This window comes from Pleurodeles waltl, chromosome 3_1, assembly GCF_031143425.1.
Source record: "Pleurodeles waltl isolate 20211129_DDA chromosome 3_1, aPleWal1.hap1.20221129, whole genome shotgun sequence".
NCBI lineage: Eukaryota > Metazoa > Chordata > Amphibia > Caudata > Salamandridae > Pleurodeles > Pleurodeles waltl.
This window is the reverse complement of record NC_090440.1, coordinates 699,220,321-699,235,398: the sequence shown is the minus strand read 5'-3', so window position 1 is coordinate 699,235,398 and position 15,078 is coordinate 699,220,321. Positions and strand designations below refer to the sequence as shown.

The 15,078-nt window shown below is 43.6% G+C and overlaps 1 protein-coding gene across 2 annotated transcripts in view; it reads right to left on the bottom strand.

The window, feature by feature from the left end:
* The window catches only part of KPNA6 (karyopherin subunit alpha 6), a 400,095-nt gene that overhangs the window by 211,656 nt on the left and 173,361 nt on the right, over nucleotides 1–15,078 (bottom strand). For both annotated transcript variants that reach the window (XM_069223331.1, XM_069223332.1), the window contains one exon: nucleotides 2,973–3,061. In XM_069223331.1, coding sequence (XP_069079432.1) covers nucleotides 2,973–3,061 — 89 coding nt within the window. The remainder of the gene's footprint in view (nucleotides 1–2,972; nucleotides 3,062–15,078) is intronic.

The following is a 15,078-nucleotide window of genomic DNA, read 5'->3' as shown; positions in this document are numbered from 1 at the left end:
GATATTTTTTTTCGGCACCGAAGATGGACTGAGATGTTTTGGGTTCGAAGCTGTTAGCCAAGGTCTCGGCTCTGAAGAAGAGCGCACTTATTTAGGATCCAATGGTGTGGGACGTCGACTCGGTTCGGAGGTGGAGGCTTGCATTTTGCAGCTCAACCCCGATACCGAAACAGGCATGGTAGCCTGTTGAGGGAATGCACTGGCCTTTTTCGGCACCGAACCCAAGGGTCGGACGACGATTATCTTTTTTCCAGGGGGAACCATGGCTTAGAAGCAGTGATGCACCAAAGGCCTTGCCTGATTTTTTAGTTATTGGTGTTGGGGCAGGTGTACTCACATACTGTGCTGCTGATATTGCCTGGCTGTCCTCCTCTGAATCCTGCTCGGAGTCTGGGATTGAAACTGCTGTTTGTGCCTGCACTTTGCCAAGAACGTCGGTGGTAGGCTCTGAGTTTCGACGCCATCTCCAATCTTCTTGCCCTTTGATCATGTAACGTTTTCTTCGATCGAAAAGACCGACATGCCTCACAGCTTTCTTCTCGATGTTCTGGAGAAAGGCAGAGATTGCACACTAAATGCTGGTCAGTGTATGGGAACTTGGCATGGCACCGAGGACAGAATCGGAATGAAGTTCGATCCATAAGTCTATGATGCAATAGGCCTGAACAGGCCCTTGCAGGGTGCGGGTGCCGGAAAGGGCGTTTATTTGATCCCAACGGTACTATTGGATCGAGTGCAGAAGGAAACTGCATTCAAAACAATACAGACAGTACGAGAAAAAGGTTGAAAGATTGGAGAATTTCTGAACAAAAAAATCACAGCGTGAGAGGGAACACATCCGAACCCGACGGCGGAAAGAAAACAATCGAACAAAGGAGTCGATAGCCATGTGCACTATTACGTAAGCCTTTCGGTAGTCACAACGCCAGGATCTTCACACACTGTTCCAGTAAAGCCTTCAGCCGAAGGAGACGGCAGCAGCCGCAATCCTCTGAGTTGTGGTGTTCCAAGAGGCTTTGGCTGACATTGCCTGCCAAGAACCCCTAAGGTTAAAACCCAGAGAACATGTGAAAAAGGGGGCACGCTGTTCCTTTGATAGAAAAATGTAGGGCACACTGTTCCTCTGACAGAAAAATTTCAGATAATAGGCCAAAAACAGCCTAAGGAACCAGTCCAGATCTGCGCTGGAAGTGAGGAAAAGAAGGAACTGACGTCAGAGAATCAGAGAGAATTATATGGACTCCCTTGACGTCACATCCAGTGGACAATGTTGTTACGGAGTCGCACGACACCCTCTTACAACACGGAGAGGTACTGCTGGAAAAACAATCTGGATCAAGTCTGGCGCCTGGGGGAGAATTCTAAAGTAAGGAATCTGCGGCTAGATGTCTCCATCAGATCCATGTGTATTTAAAGGGAACTCAAAAACACCTGGGACACCCACAATGAAGTCCAGTGGAGGACACATTCTTTACTGGAGCCACATAGGACAAGTTTCCGTCACTGCAACACTGGTCAAGTACAAGCAAGAAGGGCAGGTACAATTAACACAGCATAGCTAAAGAAAGTCTTGATATTTTATTTGTTCATGTTAGAAAAAGAAGGGAAATGCAAACCAATGCTTTCCATTCCAAGGGTATAACTTACTCAGTCTGGAAAGAGAACTAGAATTAATCTGGAAAGGAGATCTAGCAGATCATAAGGGGCAAGTTTTCCACCTTAAATTCCACCTTAAATTGACAAGATTAAACAAAAGATTTTATAGCAGAGACGTGATCACACTAATCTTTGAAAATGAATCCAGTACTGCTATTGTATATTTCCAAAGATGAGCCTATACACTGTTACATTTTAAGTCAAGAGTTTTGCAAACAAGTGAGTAATTACAATTTCTAAAGCATACCTGCTTGGCTCTGAACACGTTCTTTAGTATTTTTATTCTATAACTAAAAAGCCTCCAAACTGGAGCAGAAAGAATCTCAGTGTTCTGCATGTGCATACAGCATTTTCTTTTTCAAAGTGAACTTGAATTGGCGCTTACATTTAAACAATAAGCAGTAATTCCTAACCATTCTGTTTCACTATCACAACTTTTTAAAACCTGCTCTGTAGAATTAATGGGTCCAGGGTGGACAGATTGTTATGGACAAGAATACAGAGACAAACAATTGTGCCTGGTCCCAAACAAACCCCGCTAACACCTCACCCATCCCACTGTACCCATAGCTGTTTGAGGCTTCTTGGTCCATTTCAGTGCTCTGACTTCATGAATTTCTCCAGATACATAGGATTCGTGCCCCTCTGTGAATGCCTCCTCAATTATCCCACTACTGCACTACCTTTTCAGTGCCTATTAACTTAACAGTGCTTTTACCGTATGAATACTGCACTATCCAGTCTAAAGGTTCACCTTCAACTGGGGCTGCCAGCATACAGGTGCTACCATTGTGCAAATACTTTAGGACAGATGCGCCATTGAGATCCTTTGAATAATTCCTAGCATAATAACTTCAAACACCTTCTGAACCAATCTAACGCTAGCGCCCACCGAATACTGCACATCCTATCTAAAAAGTGGTCATCTTTTGAATACCTTTACTTCATTGAAACACTGACATCCTTTAAATGCCTCCAGGTCCCATCCCAATACTAGCTTCCTAACGAACACCACCTTCTGTGTTATACCAATGACACCCTATGAATGCTTTCTGTCCTACCATAAAGCTACCATGTCTCCAAACCCCTCCCGACACTGATCTTTGAATTTCTGTCTCACCTGAACACAAGTAATTAAATGAATGTATCCTATTCCACTCAACGACTCGCACCATTTCAATGCATCCTGTCGCATCACAAGGCTGGCACTTTTGCATAATTCTAGCACAAGAGCCCCATTGTAGTAACACTTTGTCTTGGGCTTTGACTCTTTGAAAGTCCCCTATACACAGCCAGTTTCTGACTAGCAGACTCACGTTAATAAAGGGGGAAGGATGTTGCAGTTCAAGACGTAGTCTCTGCAAACAGAGCTGTCTCCAGCGATGTTTCCAAGCGCCCACACAGCCTAGAAGATCAAACAAAGCAAAGATGATAAATAGCATACAGAGGAAGGGATCCTTAGATACACACCCACCAAGTGCTAATGCTAGGTCTAAGCACTGATTGAAGGGGGTGTCAGTTCAGTTTTTTTGACATCTACACATATGCACAATTTAACACTGACTCCTACAACAGCTACCAGTCGGAACCCCACAGTATAGCAAAAGAACACAGCTGCCTATATATTAGTTGGTTTTCTTTGGACTGAGGCCCTTATGAGTGCAGTGGTACAATCGGCAAGCAAGGAGCAGGGTCAGGAAGAATGTGGAAAAAAGAGGAACAGACAGAGGAAAGCAAGGGGGCAGATTAAAAGGGAGGTTGAAGAGACAAAGGAGGAGTTGGGGATGAATCCAGATTCAGATTTAATTAAACTTTAGATTGTTGATTCAGTACTTGAGAAACAAAGAAAGGTTGAATGAAATGCAGATAAAATATCTAAGTCTGCACAAAAACTGGGAAAAATCTAAAGAAAGATGGACAGCCCAGGCCAGTGCACGAACTGGCAGATTATGACAGAAAGACTGAAACGTAGCAGACACAGTAAAAGCAAAAAAAAGTAACAGGGACAAGCACAGAAACAGAGAGGCATAAAATAACGAATTGAAAATGAAGGTGAGTGGTTGAGAGAGAAGTACAAGAAGAAAGGCGGAGATGGGTTGATAAAACAAGAGGCAGGTGCAAATTTGAGAAAAATAGTCCTTAAATAATTGCCCTTCTATCCATCAAAAGTCCGAAATACATCCCTGCGATCAAAAAAACAAAACAAAAAAAAACACACAGCTGCCCCTCCAAATCTACGTTGTTCAAGGTATCAGACCTGTAAAAGCGGACATGGGTGCTAGAATTAAGGTATATACATTCTAGAATTGTGCCAGGATAATGTGCTAGGTTTTAGTGTTTTGCTTGCAAACTAACACTGAGAGAAGATTCAGACTATCCAAGCTAGAACTAAAGAATGATATAGGACTGCAAAAAGTAACCATACACCAGGAGTCAGGTTTGAACAATCCAACAGTATGCCAAGATTTAGGGCTCCAAAATTTCAAACACCGCCAGCACCATAACTGTACATGTTATCACTCTAAAATTCAGAAATATACACACTAACGCTGCACTCAGATTCAGTTAAGTATACAACACTGTGCCAGTCTTCATGTAAGAAAATGATCATGTTTCAACAGCATGTGAGTGGCACAAGATAACACTGAGCAAAGACTTGCACCGTAGATCTTGAAACTGCACCAGAATTCCAGTCTGTACAAGCTAACATTGCATCAGGTCCCAGAATAGCACATACGGAGAAGAATATAAAATTTCATAAATATGCTAATGCCACTCTAGTAGTTTTCTATCCTCAAAGAGTTTAAAGAGCGGCAAAGTGAATCAGAAGACTTTATTATAAAGCAATGGCTGGAAGACAGGTGGTAGAGCCCCAATAAATAACATTAAAGATTATCAGAATCAGCAATCCCACTATCACCAGTCAGTCAATAATAATAAAACTCAAGAGAAAAGGTTAAGAAGTTGAGAAATCTACTTTGCTTCTGCATGTCAATCTATGGTAAAACTAATGCAGTCTAAAGTGGAAATGGGTTTTTGTTGCAGTACCCCCACACTCTTTTTGCCTGGCATTTGATGCAACTCTGACTGAAGTGTACTGGGTCCCTGCCATCTAGGACCCCATTGTAGTAAGCTGGCTCTGTATATACTATACCAAAATGAGGTAAAGTGCGCACAGAGTCCAGGGGTTCCCCAGAGGTTTAACAGAGGCTAACGTAGATAATACTAAGGCTAGTTTGTGATAGTGTAGTCGAGCGGTTAGGCTTATCAGAGGGTAGTGCAAAGCATTTGTGGTACATACACAGTCAAGAAATGAGGCACACACTCAAAGACTAACTCCAGACCAATTGTTTTATGTAAATATATATATATATATATATATATATATATATATATATGGAAAATGTCACTTACCCAGTGTACATCTGTTCGTGGCATGAGACGCTGCAGATTCACATGCTTTGCACATCCCGCCATCTAGTGTTGGGCTCGGAGTGTTACAAGTTGTTTTTCTTCAAAGAAGTCTTTCAAGTCACGAGATCGAGGGACTCCTCCCCTTTCGGCTCCATTGCGCATGGGCGTCGACTCCATCTTAGATTGTTTTCCCCGCAGAGGGTGAGGTAGGAGTTGTGTATTATAGTAATAGTGCCCATGCAATGGAGTAAACATGTATGTACATAATGTAGTTTAAAGTGATATATTTACAAATTTACAAATGTTTAAGATAAACTTCGAAACGACTACAGGCTCCCGGGGAGCCGGGTGGGCGCATGTGAATCTGCAACGTCTCATGCCAAGAACAGATGTACACTGGGTAAGTGACATTTTCCGTTCAATGGCATGTGTAGCTGCAGATACACATGCTTTGCATAGACTAGTAAGCAGTTATCTCCCCAAAAGCGGTGGTTCAGCCTGTAGGAGTTGAAGTTGTTTGAAACAAAGTTCATAGTACTGCTTGTCCTACTGTGGCTTGTTGTGCTGTTAACACATCCACGCAGTAGTGCTTGGTAAACGTATGAGGCGTAGACCATGTGGCTGCATTACATATTTCAGTCATTGGAATGTTTCCTAGAAAGGCCATGGTAGCACCTTCCTTTCTAGTTGAGTGTGCCCTCAGTGTAATAGGCAGTTCTCTTTTTGCTTTGAGATAACAGGTTTGAATGCATTTAACTATCCATCTAGCAATGCCTGACAATGTTGAGGTTCCATGAAGGAACTGGTGGTGTTCGTGGTGGTATAATTAACTTTAGGCCTTCCATAAATGCTTTTATGACTGGTATCCTAAATAATGAAGTTGAGTGCGTAATTTGCAGGTAGGCTGAAATTGCGGTCAGATGTATCTTTATTGAAGAGAAAGCTAGCTTTGACTTTTGCAATTGTAGTAAGTATCCTACTATATCTTTGGCAGATGCGTGTAAGGGTTGAATTTGATTATTATGGCAGTAATAAACAAATCTTTTCCACTTATTTGCATAGCAGTGTCTAGTGGTAGGTTTCCTAGCTTGTCTTATGACCTCCATACATTCTTGTGTGAGGTCTAAGTGTCCGAATTCTAGGATTTCAGGAGCCAAATTGCTAGATTCAGCGATGCTGGATTTGGATGTCTGATCTGTTGTTTGTGTTGTGTTAACAGATCTGGTCTGTTTGGTAGTTTGACATGAGGTACTAATGAGAGGTCTAGTAGTGTTGTGTACCAAGGTTGTCTTGCCCATGTCGTGCTATTAGTATGAGTTTGAGTTTGTTTTGACTCAATTTGTTTACTAGATATGGAAGGAGTGGGAGAGGGGGAAAAGCGTAAGCAAATATCCCTGACCAGCTCATCCATATTGCATTGCCCTGAGACTGATCTTGTGGGTACCTGGATGCGAAGTTTTGGCATTTTGAGTTTTCCTTTGTTGCAAATAGATCTATTTGTGGTGTTCCCCACATTTGGAAGTAAGTGTTTAGTATTTGGGGGTGAATCTCCCATTCGTGGATCTGTTGGTGATCCCGAGAGAGATTGTCTGCTAACTGGTTCTGAATTCCTGGAATAAATTGTGCTATTAGGCGAATGTGGTTGTGAATCGCCCAATGCCATATTCTTTGTGTTAGGAGACACAACTGTGTCGAGTGTGTGCCTCCCTGTTTGTTTAGGTAATACATTGTTGTCATGTTGTCTGTTTTGACAAGAATGTGTCTGTGGCTTATTATGGGTTGAAATGCTTTGAGCGCTAGAAATACCGCTAACAGTTCTAAGTGATTTATGTGAAACTGTTTTTGCTGTATGTCCCATTGTCCTTGGACGCTGTGTTGATTGAGGTGTGCTCCCCACCCTATCATGGAAGCATCTGTTATTACGTATTGAGGCACTGGGTCTTGGAAAGGCCGCCCTTGGTTTAAATTTATACTGTTCCACCATTGAAGCGAGATGTATGTTTGGCGGTCTATCAACACCAGATCTAGAAGCTGACCCTGTGCTTGTGACCATTGTGATGCTAGGCACTGTTGTAAGGGCCGCATGTGCAACCTTGCGTTTGGGACAATGGCTATGCATGAAGACATCATGCCTAGTAGTTTCATCACCAGTTTGACTTGTATCTTTTGATTTGGATACATGGTCTGTATCACATTGTGAAATGTGTGAACTCTTTGTGGATTTGGAGTGGCAATCCCTTTTGCTGTGTTGATTGTTGCTCCTAAGTATTGCTGTGTTTGACACGGCAGAAGGTGTGACTTTGTGTAGTTGATTGAGAAACCTAGTTTGTGGAGGATTTCTGTGACATATTTTGTGTGTTGTGAACACCGTCTTAGCGTGTTGGTTTTGATTAACCAATCGTCTAGGTACGGGAACACATGTATTTGCTGCCTTCTGATATGTGCAGCTACTACTGCTAGGCATTTTGTAAAAACTCTTGGCGCAGTTGTTATTCCGAATGGCAACACTTTGAATTGGTAATGTATCCCTTGGAATACAAACCTTAGGTACTTTCTGTGTGAAGGATGTATTGGTATATGGAAATATGCATCCTTTAGGTCTAGTGTTGTCATGTAGTCTTGTTGTTTGAGCAGTGGGATTACGTCTTGTAATGTAACCATGTGAAAGTGATCTGATTTGATGTAGGTATTTAATGTTCTGAGATCTAGTATAGGTCTCAGAGTCTTGTCTTTTTGGGGTATCAGAAAGTACAGGGAGTAAACTCCTGTGTTTATTTGTTGTTTTGGTACTAACTCTATTGCTTCTTTTTGTAGCAATGCCTGAACTTCTAGTCCTAGAAGATCTATATGTTGTTTTGACATATTGTGTGTTTTCGGTGGGATGTTTGGAGGGAATTTGAGAAATTCTATGCAATAACCATGCTGGATAATTGCTAAGACCCAAGTGTCTGTTGTTATTTCCTCCCAAGGTTTGTAAAACTTGGTTAGTCTCCCCCCCACAGGTGTTGTGTTGGGGATTTGTGACCTTGAAGTCACTGCTTGTTTGGAGGAGTTTTGGGACTTTGGAACTTTCCTCTATTCCTTTGAAATTGTCCCCCTCTATATTGTCCCCGAAAACCTCCCCGCTGATACTGGCTCTGGTAAGTGGGCTTGGTTTGTGAGGTTGTGGCTTCTGTGGTTTGCCCTCGAAACCCACCTCGAAATTGTGTCTGTCGAAAAGTGCCTCTGCTCTGTGGGGAGTAGAGTGCGCCCATGGCTTTGGCCAGGTCAGTGTCTTTCTTAAGTTTTTCGATCGCAGTGTCCACCTCCGGCCCAAACAACTGCTGTCCGTTGAATGGCATATTCAGCACAGCTTGCTGTATCTCTGGTTTAAATCCTGATGTACGCAGCCATGCACGTCTCCTTATTGTTACTGCTGTGTTGACAGTTCTAGCAGCTGTGTCTGCAGCATCCATTGCTGACCGTATCTGATTATTGGAGATACTCTGTCCTTCTTCTACTACTTGCTGCGCTCTTTTTTGGAACTCCTTGGGTAAATGTTCAATAAGGTGTTGCATCTCATCCCAATGGGCCCTATCATATCTGGCTAGCAAAGCTTGCGAATTTGCAATACGCCACTGGTTTGCTGCCTGTGCCGCCACCCTTTTGCCTGCAGCATCGAATTTTCGACTTTCTTTATCTGGAGGTGGTGCATCTCCTGAAGTATGAGAGTTGGCTCTTTTGCGCGCTGCTCCCACTACAACAGAGTCTGGTGTTAGCTGTTGTGTAATGTACAGTGGGTCTGTTGGTGGCGGTTTATATTTTTTATCTACTCTTGGAGTAATGGCTCTCCCTTTAACAGGCTCCTCAAACACTTGTGTGGAGTGTTTTAGCATTCCGGGTAGCATAGGAAGACTCTGATATTGGCTGTGTGTGGACGACAGTGTATTAAAAAGAAAGTCGTCTTCAATGGGCTCTGAATGAAGGCTGACATTATGAAATGCCGCTGCTCTTGACACCACCTGTGCGTAGCCTGTACTATCCTCTGGTGGCGATGGTCTAGCTGGATAGCATTCTGGACTATTATCTGACACTGGTGCGTCATAAAGGTCCCATGCGTCAGGGTCATCTTGACTCATTCCTGTATGAGTTGGGGATTGCATCATTGGTGGAGTGGCTACCGGTGATGGTTGCGGAGAGTGATGTGGGGATGGTGGCGGTGTTAATTGTTTAGCCACCTTTGCGTGTGGCTGTTTGTCCTTGTCTTGGAAGGCAAGCTTGCGTTTCATTTTGACTGGAGGAAGAGTGCTGATCGTCCCTGTATCTTTTTGAATAAAGAGCCGTCTTTGTGTGTGATCTGGCTCTATTGTCTCTAATTCCTGTCCAAATCTATGTGTCTTCATTTGTGTGGACAGTCCTTGTTCCTCAGTGTAGGAACTTGTTTTCGGTTCCGAGGCCGGATATTTCGGTACCGAAACCTTTTCGGCTCCGACGAAACCTTCTTTACTTTCGGCGTCGTGCTCTCTCGGTGCCGACCCGTTTCGGTGCCGCTGTCTCGGTGCCGAATCTTCTCTGAGCCACTATCTCGGGCCCGAGATTGCTGTGTGCCGGTATCTCGACCGGAGTCGGATGACTTCGACACCAGCTCGCCCTTTTTCGGTGCCGATGAACGGTCACCTATTTTACGGGTTAAGCCATGGCCTGTTGGCGGTGGCGTCCCCTGGGCTTTAGCGCTTTTCTCGTGAGTTCTTGGTTTCGACGTCTTACTCACAGTTTTAGGCGTTTCCTCGGGATCGATCTCCTCAGAGTCCAACTCCTGGGTGGAGAATGTTTCTTCCTCCTCCTCGAAACGCTCTTGTCCTGTCGGCGCGACGCCATTTGCAGTCTTCTTGCTCTCGGTCCCTGAGTGTCTTCCTGGACCGAAACGCTCGACAGGCCTCACAAGTATCCTCCTTGTGTTCTGGTGACAAACACAAGTTACAGACCAGATGTTGATCTGTATATGGATACTTGTTATGGCATTTTGGACAGAAGCGGAATGGGGTCCGTTCCATCAGCCTTGAAGAGACACGTGACCGGGCCGACCAGGCCCCGACGGGGATGGGAAAAAAAAACCGAAGGGCCACCGGAGCTCTTCTTAATTCGGTGTCGATCTGTTGTAACTAACCCGATACCGAACGCAAACAATACCGACGATTTTTCCGAGATTCTAACTAACTTTCCGACCCGAAACACGGAGCGAAAAGGAACACGTCCGAACCAGATGGCGGAAAAAAAACAATCTAAGATGGAGTCGACGCCCATGCGCAATGGAGTCGAAATGGGAGGAGTCCCTCGGTCTCGTGACTCGAAAAAAAGACTTCTTCGAAGAAAAACAACTTGTAACACTACGAGCCCAACACCAGATGGCGGGATGTGCACAGCATGTGTATCTGCAGCTACACATGCCATCGAACATATATATATATATATATATATATATATAAAGTTTATTTCTAGAACCAGAAGGTCTTTGTTGCAGGTAAGTACAGTTTTCAATAGGTACCAAGCATATGTATCAAATGTACTTTTTTGGTTTGTGCAGATAAAGCAGTTTACAAATAAGTAACACTGTTCTATTTCAATTTTTCATAGGAGTCCATTAAGTCCTAGGGGAGGAAAAGTGTAAGCACAGCCAACAGGTAAGTACACAAATTATGATTTGAGGATTAGGATGCCCACAAGTCAAAGTTTAGGCTGGCCCCAAAAGTGCACCACCAGCAACACGGGGCCAAGCTGGTTGCAGAGGTCAAGGTTGGCGTCAGGCTTACAATGGAATCCTATGAGGACTGGGTATGCTTGATAGAAAGCAGATTGCAGGAAAGGACACAGGCCTGGGGGGGGTTAAGTTCAACACCAGGGAGGCCACATGTCCACACCACACAAACCCCCTCAGCGTCTCATAGGTGGCCGAGTGCAGGGTGCAAACACAGAGCTGGGCACCAAGTGCTTGTCAATGGGGGAGGGAGGTGTTAAGCACCTCTACCTAGAGCAGGCTTTGTTTTTGACCCCCAGAGAGCACAAAGGTTCTCACCCCATGGGGTCAGAAACTTGTCTGTTAGTGGCGGGCTGGCAAAGACTGGTCAGCCCTGCACTAAAGGGTTGGGTAAAATACAGGGGGCATCTCTAAGATACCCTATATATGTGCATTTTTTACAAAACATCCAACACAGGAATCAGTGTGGGTTTTCTATGCTGAGACGTTTGATACCAAACTTCTCAGTCTTCAGGAAAGCCATCATGGAGCTGCGGAGCTTGTAATGACAAACTCCCACCCCATGTACATAATATGGGCACACTGCACTTACAATGTCTAAGAATGAACTTCGATACTGTAGGAGCATATTGATCATACAGCTATGCCCTCACCAGTGGTATAGCACACCCTGCATTAGGGCTGTAACACCTGCTAGAGGGGTGACTTACCTATGCCACAGTGGTTTGTGGGCATGGCGTCGACTGACTTTTTCCCCCACCAGCACACACAATCTGAAATGGCAGAGTGCATATGCTTGGTGAGGGGTCCTTTAGGGCGACAATACATGCTGCAGTCCCTAGGGACCCTTTCTGGTCACAGAGCCCTTGGTACCACTGCTATTTGTACAAGGGACTTAGCTATGTGACAGGGGTGTGCGCCAATTGGGGAAATATTGGTACAGTTTAGGGAAAGAATACTGGTGCTGGGAGTGGTTAGCAGGATCTCAGCAGACAATCAAGTTAGCATCAATATCAGGCACACAAAAAATAAGCATTTGCAATGCAATTGGTCTCTCATTTCCTTGAGTTAGAACTATTGGTGTTGTAAATGCATAACTGGACTTTGTCACATAAATTGGTATACCCTGCTGCATAATTTGGTCCTCTCTGCCACATAATTCCAGTGGCACGGATATAACTAAAGCACTTCAACTTACTGCAGAGAGTCTTGCCCCGAAGACATTGAACATTTCTTAGATCGTTTTTAGTACAGTTTTTTTCTAACTTATTTAATGTGGTTGATGTGTGAGGGACTGTTACTGACCTTTTCAGAGATATGTGTGTTTGTTTCATGCAGAATCTATAAAAAAGGTTCATATGAGAAATCTGAGGAGGTTATTTGCAGCAATATTAGTCAGCTGCTGCTCTGTTACAAGTACTAAAAAATTATTTATTATCTGTATATAACACAAGGGCATTTGTAAACAGTCTTGTGCAATACCAATAGAAATGTCTTATACAGACAAGTGATCACAAAACCTGACTAGTTTGCCTGATATTGTGGGTGTTTTATGACAGACACAGCAGTCTCTCTGAAATGCAGACAAGTTTTGGAATAGGTCAGTCGCATGCTGCAGGCACAGCTCAACTGCCTTCTCAGAGACACCAATCTGTTACAAGATCTGTGGGTTTCCACAGAGACCCTTACTCTACAATTAACTTACTGATTGCGGTTTTTGAAGATCTAAAACAGAAGACTGTATTTCAAGGAACACTCAGAGAGGATCTGACAATGCACTGCTCAAAGGTAAAGAAAGGCCTGCAGTCCCCAACAGTGGCTTGCAAACTTTTCATTTATTTGTGACTATGGCGAGTGAAACTAGCCAGTGCATCTCTAGGCATGACACAAAACACATGGCTGCAGCTTCTATTCACACAGCACTTTGCAATGTATGACCCATGAGATTGTGTGATCAAACCTGTGCCATGTGTTTCATGTACAGTGCCACATGAGTTCTAAATCTCCACCCAGAATGGGCACACAGAGTACGCAATCGAGAGACAGATGACTGGGGAGCCAGGTTTGAGTCCCAGCAACGCAGAACAACCTGTGATTTTGAGCAAGTTGCTTAATTGCTCATGCCTAAACTAGGAAAAAATAAATGTAATCTCCCAGTGGCTAGATAAACATGAATGTAATGTCCCAATGCCTACATTTTTAAAAATGAATGTTATGCTGGTGTTTTATTTGTGATTATAGCAAGTGAAACCAGCCAGTGCACCTGCCGGCATGAGACAAACCAGACAGCTCCAGCTTCTCACTCACAAAGCACTTTGGAATTTATGACCCATGTGAATGTGTGAGCAACCGGTAACGTTTGTTTCATGTACCTTGATACGGAGTATATAAATGAGTGATGGGTGACTGGGAAGCCTGGTTTAAGTCCCCGTCAAGCTGTACAATTCCAAGGGAATCTTGGGACATAAGCAGGAAATGAATTTAAAAAAAAATTAAAAAACGCCCTAGTAATAAAAGAAAAATAACAGCAAGCAGATAGAATGTCAAATCCAGAGCGGAGTGCGGAACACAAAAATTTCTGCAAAAATAAGGCTGAAGATGAACAAAAGCATACAATGTGAGTTTGTTGTTAATGTTCTTTAGGGGAATGTACTAACGTTCCTATTTATATTTTTTCTCAGCAAACATTCTGAATGTATGCAAACACATGCATCATTTTCAATGAGAAAACATAAATACGATAGAAAAGATATGAATGGTCAAGAAAGAAAACGGACAGCAGACTGATAAAGTACAAAATATGGAAGGGAGCTTGGAACACGAGCAGGAAACAAAGTAAACACAAAATTGCACCGGTAATAAAAGAAAACGGACATCAGGCAGATAAAGTGCCAAATACTGAGCAGAGCACAACTGCAACGACAAATGTGAATGTTTGAGTACAAATTGTGGCAACATTCTTGAATCATGAACAAGTTAAGTTTACACAAAGATTATATAACGTCTGTTTGCAACAATAGGAAGCTATTTATTGGTGGTTGCTGCAGTGCAACTTTTCGGTGGGCGGTAATGAAAGAAAACAGATGGCAGGCAGAGAGAGAGTGCCAGAGACATAGCAGAGCTTAAACACGAGCTGGAAAGTTAACGCAGATAGTTAGTTAATAACAAAACCAGTTGTGCCGTGCACAGTGAAAGAAAGGCACGGCCGCATATTTAAAGATAAAGTGAGGCGTGCCGCACTGCAACAATGAAATATTCTTACAACTTTAAAAGTGGCAGTTAGTGCTAGAATGTGCTTATTAACTGGATCACTGATGAAAAACGTTACGTGTTTAACCCTAGGGACATTTTGTGCACTTGTTCTGACCAGCGCTGTGTCAATCCGTTATTAAAACATACCTTTAAGAATTATTTCCGGGCGCGGTATAACGTAAGCTGCTTGAAAAAAGAGGGTGGCGTCAGAATTCGGCAGCCCTTTGGATTCAGACCTGTACTGCGCTAGCACTAATGAAGCAGCCTTTGATCATCAAGTAATTAAACCAGTTGTGCGGTGCACAATGAAAGAAAGGTATGGCCACCATAATTAAAGATTAAGCACGGCGTGCAGCGATGCAAAAATTACAAACTTAAAAAAAAAGAGTACGCCCCAAAAACAGATAAAGAATTCAAGTGGAAGGAAACTGTAGGTGAGCTGTGCTCTTCTGAAAAAAAACTGAAGTGACGCATCCCTGCATGAACTACTCAGGAGGCAGCAAAGGAGTGACACTGGACTAAACCAATGGTAAGCAGCAGGCAGGAGCAAAGTCCTTTATTCAAAACAGGTCTTCCAGACCGCACACGCGTGCTGCCTATGCTCGACCTAAAGAAAAAAAGATTTAGGGGAGGGGGGGGTGATTTGACCATGGCAAAAGGGGTACTTTCTTACACCCACTGCCAGTGTTCTTTTCCCCTAAACTGAACAATTGTTTCCCCAGTTGGCAAAGCCTTTAGCACTCTCAATAAGTCCAAAGTAAATGGTATCCCTGGCACCGTCGGCCTGGGGTACCCAAAGAGGTCCCTAAGCCCTGCTGCACAAACTGTCATGTGCTTGGTGACCCCTCACCAAGCACACGACAGGCTGACGTTGCAGGCTGCGTTTCTTGGTGCAGAAAGAAGTGGAAACATGACATGCCACACAGCCAGTTTGCCATCTCCCCCAACACTGCATGTAATATATGTAAAGCCACCTTACAGCAGGCCTTGCAGCCCTGCGGCAGGGCGCATAATATTACATG